This window comes from Esox lucius, chromosome 17, assembly GCF_011004845.1.
Source record: "Esox lucius isolate fEsoLuc1 chromosome 17, fEsoLuc1.pri, whole genome shotgun sequence".
In the NCBI taxonomy this organism is placed as follows: Eukaryota; Metazoa; Chordata; class Actinopteri; order Esociformes; family Esocidae; genus Esox; species Esox lucius.
The window spans coordinates 47,914,160-47,927,295 of NC_047585.1; the positions used below are offsets into that span (position 1 = coordinate 47,914,160).

Consider the following 13,136-nt stretch of genomic DNA (forward strand, 5'->3'; position numbering starts at 1 on the left):
AATTTAAATATACAGATAAGGAACACCTGGAGGACCAATTTGCAACTTATTATGTCAATTGGGTATAAAAAAAGCCTCTCAGAGTGGCAGTGTCTCTCAGAAGTCAAGATGGGCAGAGGATCATCAATTCCCCCAATGCTCCGTTGAAAAATAGTGGAGCAATATCAGGAAGGAGTTTCTCAGAGAAAAATTGCGAAGAGTTTGAAGTTATCATCATCTACAGTGCATAATATCATCCAAAGATTCAGAGAATCTGGAACAATCTCTGTGCGTAAGGGTCAAAGCCGGAAAACCATACTGGATGCCCGTGATCTTCAGGCCCTCAGACGGCATTGCATCACATACAGGAATGATACTGTAATGGAAATCACAACATGGGCTCAGGAATACTTCCAGAAAACATTGTTGAACACAATCCACCGTGCCATTCGCCGTTGCTGGCTAAAACTCTATAGGTCAAAAAAGAAGCCGTATCTAAACAGGATCCAGAAGCGCAGACGTTTTCTCTGGGCCAAGGATCATTTAAAATGGACTGTGGCAAACTGGAAAAGTGTTCTGTGGTCAGACGAATCAAAATTTGAAGTTCATTTTGGAAAACTGGGACGCCATGTCATCCGGATTAAAGAGGACAAGGACAACCCAAGTTGTTATCAGCACTCAGTTCAGAAGCCTGCATCTCTGATGGTATAGGGTTGCATGAGTGCGTGTGGCATGGGCAGCCTACACATCTGGAAAGGCACCATCAATGCTGACAATTATATCCAAGTTCTAGAACAACATATGCTCCCATCCAGACGTCGTCTCTTTCAGGGAAGACCTTGCATTTTCCAACATGACAATGCCAGACCACATACTGCATCAATTACAATGTCATGGCTGCATAAAAGAAGGATCCGGGTACTGAAATGGCTAGCCTGCAGTCCAGATCTTTCACCCATAGAAAACATTTGGCGCATCATAAAGAGGAAGGTGCGACAAAGAAGACCTAAGACAGTTGATCAACTAGAAGCCTGTATTAGACAAGATTGGGACAACATTCCTATTCATAAACTTGAGCATTTTGTCTCCTCAGTCCCCAGACGTTTGCAGTCTGTTATAAAAAGAAGAGGGGATGCCACACAGTGGTAAACATGGCCTTTTTTGAGATGTGTTAAAATCTACTTATTTTTGCCTTAAAGTGATTCATTTTCTCAGTTTAAACATTTGATATGTCATTGCATTCTGTTTTTATTCACAATTGTACAGTGTCCCAACTTTTTTGGAATCGGGTTTGTAGTTGAATTGACTGTATTGTGGATTTTCATACAAAACTGAGATAAAGGATGGACACACACACAGCTGTTTTAGTATATTATACAGGTAAAGGAAAATGAGATGACACACATGCCGGAATCTTTCACTCTCGCTACTTTCGGTATCAAATTAAAGATTTTATTTAGTCGTCAACTGAACACAAGGTCCAATTGAAAGTTGGGTTTCCCTTTTTACACAATAAAGGCCTAGATGGCTGCTGCATTATTTAACAGTCACACTCAAGGACCAAATAACCAATGTTTTAGCTCACAAGCTCAGGGAAACGATGTAGCCACCTTTTGGTTACCTGTCAGCCTTTCTAGCTGCTAGTCTCTCTGTCCAGTAATAGCTGTTGGTAGGGCATCTGTAGGGCACAATACAGAGGGAATACAGCAGGATGCTATTTGGGACAAAGTCAGTATTAATGATACTCACCACACAAAGAAAAGGCGTGATCACAGACCAGCTCCATTTCATCCAGGGGTTTGGTCTGTAGCCAATCATGTCCTCAATCGCATCATAGAAATTATCAACGCCTGATGAGTGTAGAAAATATATGAGCATTTGATCAGATTACATGACATAAATGTCGTAGCAGTGTGTCCCAGTCTTTACACGCCATGTCAGTTAATATAATGTCAGTTGATATAATGTCAGTTGATATAATGCAAAATTACAGTGACAGAGATCAGATTGTCCAAGGCAGAACTTGTTTTTTAATGTCAGATTGTATTTTGTATAGAGATGTTTAAACCTGGTGGTTCCAACCCTTGATACAGCATTACTACTCAAGTCATTTTAACTGTTTTAACTGATATCCTTAACTGGAATAGATCTTGAGGACATTGATATCCTTACTGGAATACATCTTGAGGACATTGATATCCTTACTGGAATACATCTTGAGGACATTGATATCCTTACTGGAATACATCTTGAGGACATTGATATCCTTAACTGGAATACATCTTGAGGACAATGATATCCTTAACTGGAGTAGATCTTGAAGACAATGATATCCTTACTGGAATAGATCTTGAGGACAATGATATCCTTAACTGGAATAAATCTTGAGGACAATGATATTCTTAACTGGAATAGATCTTGAGGACAATGATATCCTTACTGGAATAGATATTGAGGACATTGATATCCTAAACTGGAATAGATATTGAGGACATTGATATCCTAAACTGGAATAGATATTGAGGACATTTAACATACATAGCTCCACACAGCAAACAAAAAGTAGCAATAGGTAAATGGTAGAGTATACTTACCATAAACCCAGGCTACAGCAACACATTCAAAGAATGCAACCCACAGAAGGCAAACACCACTGGCTGCATAGTAGTCAAAGAGCTGAAACACATACATGCCTCCCTGTGGGAAGGAGGCAGATCAATCAGTGAGTTACAACGGTGTCCAAACCCCACGGCTCTGATGATACACTAATTTATGTCACAAATGGCACCCTATTATCTAGATAATGAACTACAGCAGTTTGGAGCCAAAATAGTGCACTAATAAATGGCCTTAGGGCATGGACACGTTCCATTTGAATAGATCCATCCTAAGTCAGAATACTCAACAAGAGGCAACATGAGATTGTGATGTCATGGAAAAGCACTGGTCCCATAGTCCAAACTGCATGAAGAAGTAAGTCCCAGACTCTCTGGCTGATTGGGGGGCTGGGAAGGACTGTCTAAGGGGCCAACATACCAGGTTTTACATTGACTGACACACACACACATGCATGCACACGCACACACGCATGCGCACACACGGACATGCCAGGAAAACTCAGCTCAAACCAGGACACTAGAGACGTACATAACGACAGTAAGTTGTGCATGTGTTTAAATGGTCCAGTAGTTTGTTGATCTCTGAGACCACAACAACGTATTTAGACTGGTAGTGAAGGACTATCATGAGAAGTAGTGAAAACAGGAAGTGGAACTGGTGAGACTCTTGGTGAGACTCTTGGGAATTTACAGTTCCCCTTTACCAAGGCCCTCGATGCTATATTCTATTCATTAGGAGTGATGCCCTGATATGGGAATGGAGTGGATGCTAAACACAGGCTACTTTATTAAGGCAAAGGAGACACAATAAAGAAGTCAGTGGAATACATGCTGTATTGAATAGAACACAGTCAACAAACTGGATCTAACAAAGTGGATATTCAAATCATTCCTGATGTCATATTTCTGGCCCATGAAACCATCAAGTCCAATTTGGATACATTAAAATGATTCTGCAACATAATATTAAGAGTTAAGTGAGATATATTCTGCCTTAAATTTGTGTATATAGCAGATTAGAAACTGCGATGCAAATCAAAGTCATTTGTAGCTAACATCCCCCTACTATCGGCCATTTCTAGTGGTTGGAGAACTAAATCCTCTTAAGTCCAAAATTAAATGCACTTGAAAACTGGTATATTTTGCAGTTAAATTTACCCTTTCAGCTAGCCCACCACCATTTTTTATAGAGATTTATGATAAATATATGTATGATAAATGTATGTGAAACCTTTTTTTTTTATATAAACAAATGTTGTGTGTCGGGAAATTGTTGTAGACAAGTTGCAAATCGTGAAATTCGACTTGCACAACAGACCAGTCATTATGTAATATCAAAATGATCAGATGTTATCACTTTTTCTTCACCAGAAGGCATGAAAGGTAGCTAAAACTTTCTAGTAAACACTTAAGAGAAGACTGACCTTGTAACACAAATAAAAAGGAAATAAAACATTATTGAACAAAATAGTAAGGTGCCCAATAATAGGGGTCATATGTTTTAGCCAGCAAGCTGAAAATATAGATGTTTCACCTCAACATCAAGTTTCCATTGTTGTGGTAAAGGTCCATTGACTTTTTTATTATATCTATGCTCCAAGAGCTAGCGTTAAGAGTACGTGTAGCTCAATTACAGGACTGGGCTGAACATTTGGGACACCATTTTGAAGAGTACATTAACTACAACCACTAAAATGTAACAGTACAAACATCCAGTATGACCCGTGTGAACAGTCAAGGAAACCAAATAGGAAATACTTACTCTAGTAACCATAGTCAGTCCCAGAAGATAGCTTATGGAACACACTATAGCTATGAAGATTTCCCGACGGTAACCCTTCCTTAGGAAGGAGGGATACAGATCCACCAAGGAGGTGATCTGTCCTTCCACTTCGACAAACTGTAGAAAAAGACAAGAAATGTTATTGGGGTTTCCTTAAACATGAACATTACAAACTCTGGTCACTTTAGATGATGACTTGTTTTCCAAAAATCTCAGTTGCATTACAATGTGTCTTGTTTTTCATATCTTGTCTCCAGGGCTTTTTCAACCAGAATTTCTAGAAAACATTATTATTTTGAGAAGTTTTTCCAACACGTGTAAACATATAGAGCAAAAGGGTTTGGATAATAAGGTCAAGATGGGGTTAACTAAATGTTTTTCAAACCTTAGTAGAGCATAGGTGAAGTAGGAAATGTTAAGGTTGAAAGTGTTTCCTTATATTTCAGCATCAGACCAGTCCTTTCAATCTCATGTTTCCATTCAGTACTAAGATCCTGTTCTTATATAAAATCATATTGGATTTAAATTAACAAATTACAATAAAAATAAATCCTCATCAAAAACATTAAACTAATAGTGTAATTTCAGTGAACTTTTGGAAATCACCGGAATTTCAATGGAATCAACCCGAACCATGTTTTTTTTTTTATATTAAAACCTGTACTTCAGTATTCCAAGGACAATGCTGGACATTTTAGAAGTCAGGGCTGCAAATAGAATCCTATACCGCTAAACTGCAATCACAAAACACACCTATTTATAGAAGATGAGTGATAACTTAGAGTACTATCAGCTGGCATATTATATGGATGGATGTGACACCACCAGACCAATGGTTAGGACTAGTTATAATTCAGGTTAATCTGTTACCCAGAAGGAGTGAAGGAAGGAAGTTATTAATTTCCATTTAATCTACCCACAAGAGATTAGGTTAGGATTGCCTACAATTTCAAAATGGTCACGACACGACTATAACATATATGGTTTCAGGTTGCATTGACATCTAGATGAAGGCATGACCAATGTGCAGTATGTACTGGCTACATTAAAAAGTGAGTGGGATGTTGTTAACATGCAAAATTAGCAGCTGGGGAATGATGTCTGTGTAGGCATTAATCAGTAAGTATTGATCAAGAGCATGACAAACACTGTTTAAATGAAATGCCACATAATGTTACTAAACACATCTACTAATCACATCCATTTAAAATACAGATTATTTTAAGGTTGGCTGGTTTAGTAATGATATGACTGTCTTTAAATGCCATCAATGAGCTGGTATGTTGGGCTGATGTATGGTGGCTTTGTTTCTCTCTGGATTTAACCTCTTTAAGACTGTTTGTCCAATTTAGACCTGTATAGATCTTGTGTATGAAGCCAGGAGTTTGGTTACATGAATTCCCCCATATAAGAAAATAAAATAGACCATGTGACATACAGGTACTTGTTAGTTCCAAATTGGCTGCATTCTATGACTCTTATCAATATAGTGACTGTGGACATTGATCACTGGAACCCAGCCAGCTCAGTTTCATAACTTACTTCTCTGTGGACTCATGTGACCCATGTAAATAGCACAATGACGCAAACTGAAACCAACAACCAAGTCCATAAAATGTGTTAAAGGGGAATAACAATGAATATCCAAGATGTGTCTACGTTCACACAAAGTAATTGCTTTGTGTGCACACCAAGGAGCTGTCAATGGTGGAGAAAGGTTAACATTAAAACTCGCAACTGGCATTTATCACATCAATAAATGTACATGGTATGTAACAATCAATTGGGGTTCCAGTGAGTTGCTTGCATAGAGAGACAGTCTAACTATTAACTCAAATGAACTTGGACACAATTTGTGATATTCTTTGTTATTTCCCTTAAGACTGTAGACAATAAATATTCCTTACTACTGTGTCTCAATCAACCTGTTGTGAACTGGCAGATTCAGACCTGGATTAAGCTTCTTGATTCATAATGAAGACACTGACATGACTGTCTCAGAATCCAACTAGATTCAAAATCAGGTTCAGATCTAATATTCTTACTGATTCCAACTCAGACTCAGACTAAGATATTTAATTCATAACAGCTAAATCAACCTGATTCAGATATCCAATTCAATTTTTTTATTTACAATGAGACTACTGACCTGACTGTCGAGACCCAGTAGCAGAAGCATGATGAAGAAGAGAATGGCCCAGAAGGTGGGCAGCGGCATCATGGACACAGCTTTAGGGTAGGCAATGAAGGCTAGGCCAGGACCTAGAGGGAACAAGAAAGGAACAGGACAAAGCACAATTAGAAACCAGGGTTCTGTTGTTTGATCTGGTCTGGTGCCTACATGGGGCCGTCCAGGTATAGCATAGACCAAACTCGAATGTTTCACAAAATAAACAAATCCCCAAAATGTAGTAGCTCTGTCTTGTCTCGTCTTATCCTTTACGTCATGTAATGTAACGGCCATGATAAAAACTCATGAACTAAGTATTAAATAAACTAATTGGTGTATGGCAAGACTAGTGATTGATCTTAACAACTATTAAGGTCAAAGTGGCCTTACAAAAAAGTATAACAGCTCAACATTATTATCCCCTAACAACTATCCTATTCCAGTAGAATACATAGTATGGTACCTAACTAGTGTAGTAGAAAAAATATCTATAATAACAGGGTCAGGTTCAGAGGAAACATACATCACCTCTTCTCAATTAACTAATGTAAAGCATCATCTGGAGAATGTGGCATTAAGACCTTGGGATAACCCTAGTGTAAATCAACATCTGGAGAATGTGGCGTTAAGACCTTGGGATAACCCTAGTGTAAATCAACATCTGGAGAATGTGGTGTTAAGACCTTGGGATAACCCTAGTGTAAATCAACATCTGGAGAATGTGGCGTTAAGACCTTGGGATGACCCTAGTGTAAATCAACATCTGGAGAATGTGGCGTTAAGACCTTGGGATGACCCTAGTGTAAAGCAACATCTGGAGAATGTGGCGTTAAGACCTTGGGATGACCCTAGTGTAAAGCAACATCTGGAGAATGTGGCATTAAGACCTTGGGATAACCCTATTGTAAAGCAACATCTGGAGAATGTGGCGTTAAGACCTTGGGATAACCTGTTACAACAGAAGTTAAAAAAACAAAACAGGAAAAACCATAACACATAGCATTGATTTGACTGTGAAATATGACAAGGCACCCAACAAAAGAACTTGACTAGCTAGCTGTGCCTAGTGAATTGGCTTGGTAATAATAATTAAATTAAAACCATCTCTTGCTTGAAGCTGGTCAACGGCTGAATCAAAATCTCTTAGGATCAAGTGGCTATAACTTCAGACAAAACCAACTTCTACTTTCCCTGTGTTTTTATACTGCTAATAGCACAAGGAGTTGAACATTGTACCAAAAAACATAGACAGCACTGTTCACTAAACTCTCCTGTAGAATAATTATTCTTGTCAACTGTTTATGGATGCATTCAGCTAGATCAGTCAATGAATAAACTGGTTTTGCTTTAATGCACAGAGGGAGTGGAAAAAGACATGATAGAGGATTTGCTGAAAGAGCAAGTGGGTTGGATTCAAACCCATGCTGCAGCAGGAAATGTATATCGGAGATAGAGGCTTAGAGTAATGAACCAACCTAGGCCATTTAGTCAACTAGCTAAATCCATATGACTGAAAAATTATTTGTTCCTACATTCATTCACTGCATCTCTTCATTCAGACAGGAACACATTGTACAGTCTAGTCAGAAGGATAGGGATGAAGAGAGTTTAGAGCTGGAGAAAACCACCAACTGGCCAATACACCAACCTCGTTGATCACTTATCATGGGACCTTCGCTGATATTGTTCATTATTACACGAAGAATACACTAAAAGTTATATCCTTTTGCAAATATGGGTCATTTATTACTTGACAGTTTATGACTTCAAGAATCAATTTCCCTTTGAAATGCACAGCAGTAGAAGTAAATAAAATGCATACTTAATAGAGCATGCTCAAATTATTGAAATTAACCGTAACAAGCAAAAAGCAGAACCAACAGAATCTGCTTTGGGCTTCAACCACTGAACAAATAATAACATTGTAAAAGATGTGTAGGTATGCTAGACCTTACTTAAATCCAAAATGAAGTACCCATGTATCAGACCTAAGTCATGTTTTGTTTGAACATGGCACAAGAGATGCATGTTGGAACAGGCTGGAGCAGCACTCTTAAATCTACGGGATATCGTGAGAAGAAAAGGTCGCCGTGGTTCTTTCAGGCATGGCTTGACTCTTCGCCTCTAGCATTCTGGATAATCCAATTTAACAGTGAAATGTTATTTTTCCCCACCAGCATTTTCCTTGACACTTGATTGCTTGAAGAATCCAACCAGATCCAATTCTGTGACATCCACATTAAATAGATGAACGCTTTTACCAGAGTAAGCCGTTTCTCTACAGTAACTTGTTGTTTGTCAAGGAGTTTGATTTCCGAAACGTCCATATTTCAAGGCCGTCTTTTGAAAATGAATCCATTTCATTCTTACATTTAACTTTATATAATATCTTTCGGTTTTGTCTTTTTTTTCTGTTGGATTGAACCAGCAACTCTATTGTTGTTTTTGCTTTTGTTTATTGTTTGTTTATTTTAAGTAGCAGCGCCCACCATCACTGCCACTTGAACCACCTCGTACCTGACTCTGCCACATCGGCAATGTCCACCCCTTGCTCTTGTGCCATGAAGCCCAGGACGGAAAATATTGCGAAGCCAGACACAAAACTGGTACCGCTGTTGAGGCCTCCCAGCAGCAAACAGTCCCTATGTCACACATATGTCATGGAGGTTGTTAATGAACACAAAGGAACCTAGGTTCCCCACTTTTCTTACCATTGGATTAGGCCCCACCACCACCACCACCAGCATCACCATCAACCCCCCAACCCCCCCCCCCCCCCCCAGCGATAACACCCACCTGTAGCAGTTATATTTGTACTTGTTGTAGCTCCCCAGTGATGTCATTGCTCCCAGACATATGGCATAGGAGAAGAAGATCTGAGTGCCGGCATCAATCCAAACCTGGAGGTAGAAGGGAAGAAACAGGAACTCAAATGGTTACTTTGACACTTTCCAATCTGGATTTCGGACCCATCACACCACTGAGACTCACCTTTTCGGTTTTAAACGACACTGATGTGTCGAAATACTGATTCTGGTAAAATGTCAATCCTGGTGTTATTGGACCTTAGTGCGGTGTTTGACACAGTTGACCGCACCAAGCTGGGTTGGTCCAAAAGGCCTAAATTGGTTCAAGTCTTATTTACAAGACGTGGAATACTTTGTCTCCATAGGTAACTATGTATCAGAGAGAACATGCATGACTTGTGGAGTTCAGCAAGGCTCTATCCTGGGGCCTTTTTTATTCAACATTTATATGCTACTGTTAGCCCAAATCATGCAAAGCAAAACAATTGCTTATCATAACTATGCAGATGAGCCCAGATTTATATAGTTCTCTCACCCAGTGACTATGATCCCATAGACCCACTCCACTAGTGCCTTGAACAAATCAATGATTGGATGTGCCACATCTTTTTGCAACTAAATACAGATAAAACAGAAATAACAGTCTTTGATTTCAAAGACAAGAGACTGACAGTTAATGATTACATTGACACACTATCAAAAGACTAAAAGCCAAGTTAAAGTCAAGAGCCACATGAAATTAATAATAAAATCTGCCTATTATCAGCTTAAAACCATAGTCAGAATTAGAGGATTCATATCCAGACAAGATCTGGAAAAACATATCTACGCTTTTATTTCCTGTAGGTTGGACTACTGTAATGGCCTGTCTTCAGGTCTCTCTATAACACCCCTCAGAAAACTGCAGCTCATTCAGAATGCTGCTGCTTGAGTTCTAACAAAAACTAAGAAAGCAGAACAAATTTCACCAATTCTCCGGTCTCTGCACTGGCTTCCTGTATCTCATAGAACAGATTTGAAGGTACTAATACTCGTCTAATTCACTGAATGCTACATCTCAGACCTCCATACACCCAGTAGACCCCTCTAGACCCCTCATGTCATCAGGGTTTGGTTTCCAGAGTACGGACAAAGGCTGGTGAGGCAGACATTATGCTGTGCTGAGTTGGAACAAACTAACAGAAAATGTTAGACTTGCTCCAAACTTTACCACTTAAATCGAGGCTAAGAACATTTAGGTTTTCTCCCTTTTATTAATCTTGTAATAATATATTTTCGTCATCTCAAATGTGATTTTTTTATTTGTATCCTATTTCTAGTATGCCTGATATTTATTTTATAATGTAAGCACTTTAAAATAACTGAATTGCCCCATGTAGAAAATGTGATTTACAAATAAACTTGCCTTGCGGAATATTTTGACAAATTGGGATGTTACATTTTTCCTTATTACATTCGCAAAAGGACAACTATATAAAATGAACCTATCAACCAAGCAAGCCTCATTGAAACTATGTTGAGGCATTACAAAAGCACATCCTTTTCCTCCCTCTCTGTTCGATATGGAGATTTAACTGTGTTTTATAAAACATAGATATTCAAAGTCAAATTTTAGGCTTAAACAATTTCGAAATTAAATGGTTTTGCCAGCTTAAATGAGTTTTACTATGCCGATTTTGTACTGCACAAGAAATGTAATAGAAATGCATTGGACACACCGTATATACTGCAAATGTGACCTCAGAGGAGTTTAGCAATGAGATATTGGTCAAAGTATGTTGTATGAATGATGGCCAGAGCTGAAAGAATAATTGAAAAGTCCCAGACAGAGCAAAGTCAGGTAAAGTGATTCTACCTCGGGGTCTTTGAGTCGTTGCAAGTCTGGGTACAAGTAGAACTTGATTCCTTCAGCTGCTCCGGGGAGAGTGACACCACGGATTAACAGAATGATCAGCATGACGAAGGGGAATGTGGCAGTGACATAAACCACCTTAGAGGAAACAGAGGACACAACATGTATGAGCCTATTTACTCAACGCTAAAAATCTCCCACACACAGACATTTTAAACAATTCAGGAATTCAGGAGGCCTGAAACACTATTTTATTTTTTAACTTGACTGTTAATTGCAATAAGCTGGTGTCTCAGGTCTAAATGAGTTCCTAGCTAGGAGAGGATGAGAAATACAACTGGTGTCTTCAGGTCTTAATGAGTTCCTAGTTAGGAGAGGATGAGAAATACAACTGGTGTCTTCAGGTCTAAATGAGTTCCTAGTTAGGAGAGGATGAGAAATACAGCTGGTGTCTTCATGTCTTAATGAGTTCCTAGTTAGGAGAGGATGAGAAATACAGCTGGTGTCTTCATGTCTTAATGAGTTCCTAGCTAGGAGAGGATGAGAAATACAACTGGTGTCTTCAGGTCTAAATGAGTTCCTAGTTAGGAGAGGATGAGAAATACAGCTGGTGTCTTCATGTCTTAATGAGTTCCTAGCTAGGAGAGGATGAGAAATACAACTGGTGTCTTCAGGTCTAAATGAGTTCCTAGTTAGGAGAGGATGAGAAATACAGCTGGTGTCTTCATGTCTTAATGAGTTCCTAGTTAGGAGAGGATGAGAAATACAGCTGGTGTCTTCATGTCTTAATGAGTTCCTAGCTAGGAGAGGATGAGAAATACAACTGGTGTCTTCAGGTCTAAATGAGTTCCTAGTTAGGAGAGGATGAGAAATACAGCTGGTGTCTTCATGTCTTAATGAGTTCCTAGTTAGGAGAGGATGAGAAATACAGCTGGTGTCTTCATGTCTTAATGAGTTCCTAGCTAGGAGAGGATGAGAAATACAGCTGGTGTCTTCAGGTCTTAATGAGTTCCTAGTTAGGAGAGGATGAGAAATACAGCTGGTGTCTTCATGTCTTAATGAGTTCCTAGTTAGGAGAGGATGAGAAATACAGCTGGTGTCTTCATGTCTTAATGAGTTCCTGGTTAGAAAAAGATGAGAAATACAGCTGGTGTCTTCATGTCTAAATGAGTTCCTGGTTAGGAGAGGATGAGAAATACAACTGTTTTGACCCTCCTGGACCAACATTTGAAAATTAATTGTATTAAAATTGTAGGTGTAAAACAATGCCAACTTCTCTCGATATCCCTTAATGGGTGGAATCAGGTGAGTTTGTCTGGATCTAAAAGTGTAAAGGGGTGCTTTTGGAGGTACAGTAGGTTTTAGTTACAGACTCATGCCTGGTACATTATTGCACATTTAAGTATCTTATTAAGATGTTTGCATTTATATAAAATGAAATAGAATGTGCTTGGAGTTATTTATTGTATTTTATTTAAACAGGGAAAACCAGCTGAGACTGAGGTCTCATTTACAGTGGTGCTGTGTATTACAACAACAACCAATAAAAACATGAAGAAAACATTTTTAAAACAATACCAAACAAATTTAAAGCCCTTAGGAATGCCTAACTGATCTCTCTTGTCCATTTATATAGTTTGTCAAGAATATCATTACCCTTTTAATGTTGTGTTTGTATACTAGCTTAATGTATGTGGTCTGACAGAAATTTTAAAACAATTCCATGAATCATATTTGTGAAATAGTGAAATAATAAAGTCCAGCTGACCTTGCCAGTTGATTTGACTCCCTTCCAGATGCAGAAGAAGCAGATGATCCAAACGCCCAGCAGACACAAAGCCAAGTCCCACTTCACCTCCCCGATCTCATCGATGCCACGTGAGATGCTGAGGACATTTCGTCTGTTGGAAAGAAGACAGTCGTGTGT

General features: G+C 38.8%; 1 protein-coding gene across 5 annotated transcripts in view; it reads right to left on the reverse strand.

Annotated features, from left to right (window-relative positions):
- Positions 1-13,136, reverse strand: part of slc6a6b (solute carrier family 6 member 6b) — a 39,771-nt gene that overhangs the window by 7,773 nt on the left and 18,862 nt on the right. For 3 of the 5 annotated variants that reach the window (XR_004574698.1, XR_004574699.1, XM_010865652.5), the window contains 8 exons: positions 12,978-13,110; positions 11,213-11,347; positions 9,347-9,450; positions 9,068-9,192; positions 6,530-6,642; positions 4,360-4,497; positions 2,574-2,676; positions 1,729-1,829 (listed from right to left, as the gene is read on the reverse strand). Coding sequence is in view for 3 of the 5 variants with exons in the window: in XM_010865652.5 (XP_010863954.3) it covers positions 1,729-1,829; positions 2,574-2,676; positions 4,360-4,497; positions 6,530-6,642; positions 9,068-9,192; positions 9,347-9,450; positions 11,213-11,347; positions 12,978-13,110 (952 nt within the window). In the remaining 2 variants the exon portion in view is untranslated. Of the gene's footprint in view, positions 1-1,589; positions 1,658-1,728; positions 1,830-2,573; positions 2,677-4,359; positions 4,498-6,529; positions 6,643-9,067; positions 9,193-9,346; positions 9,451-11,212; positions 11,348-12,977; positions 13,111-13,136 lie in introns of all 5 variants that reach the window. The other 2 variants (XM_029114275.2, XM_029114274.2) reach the window with 2 other exon arrangements.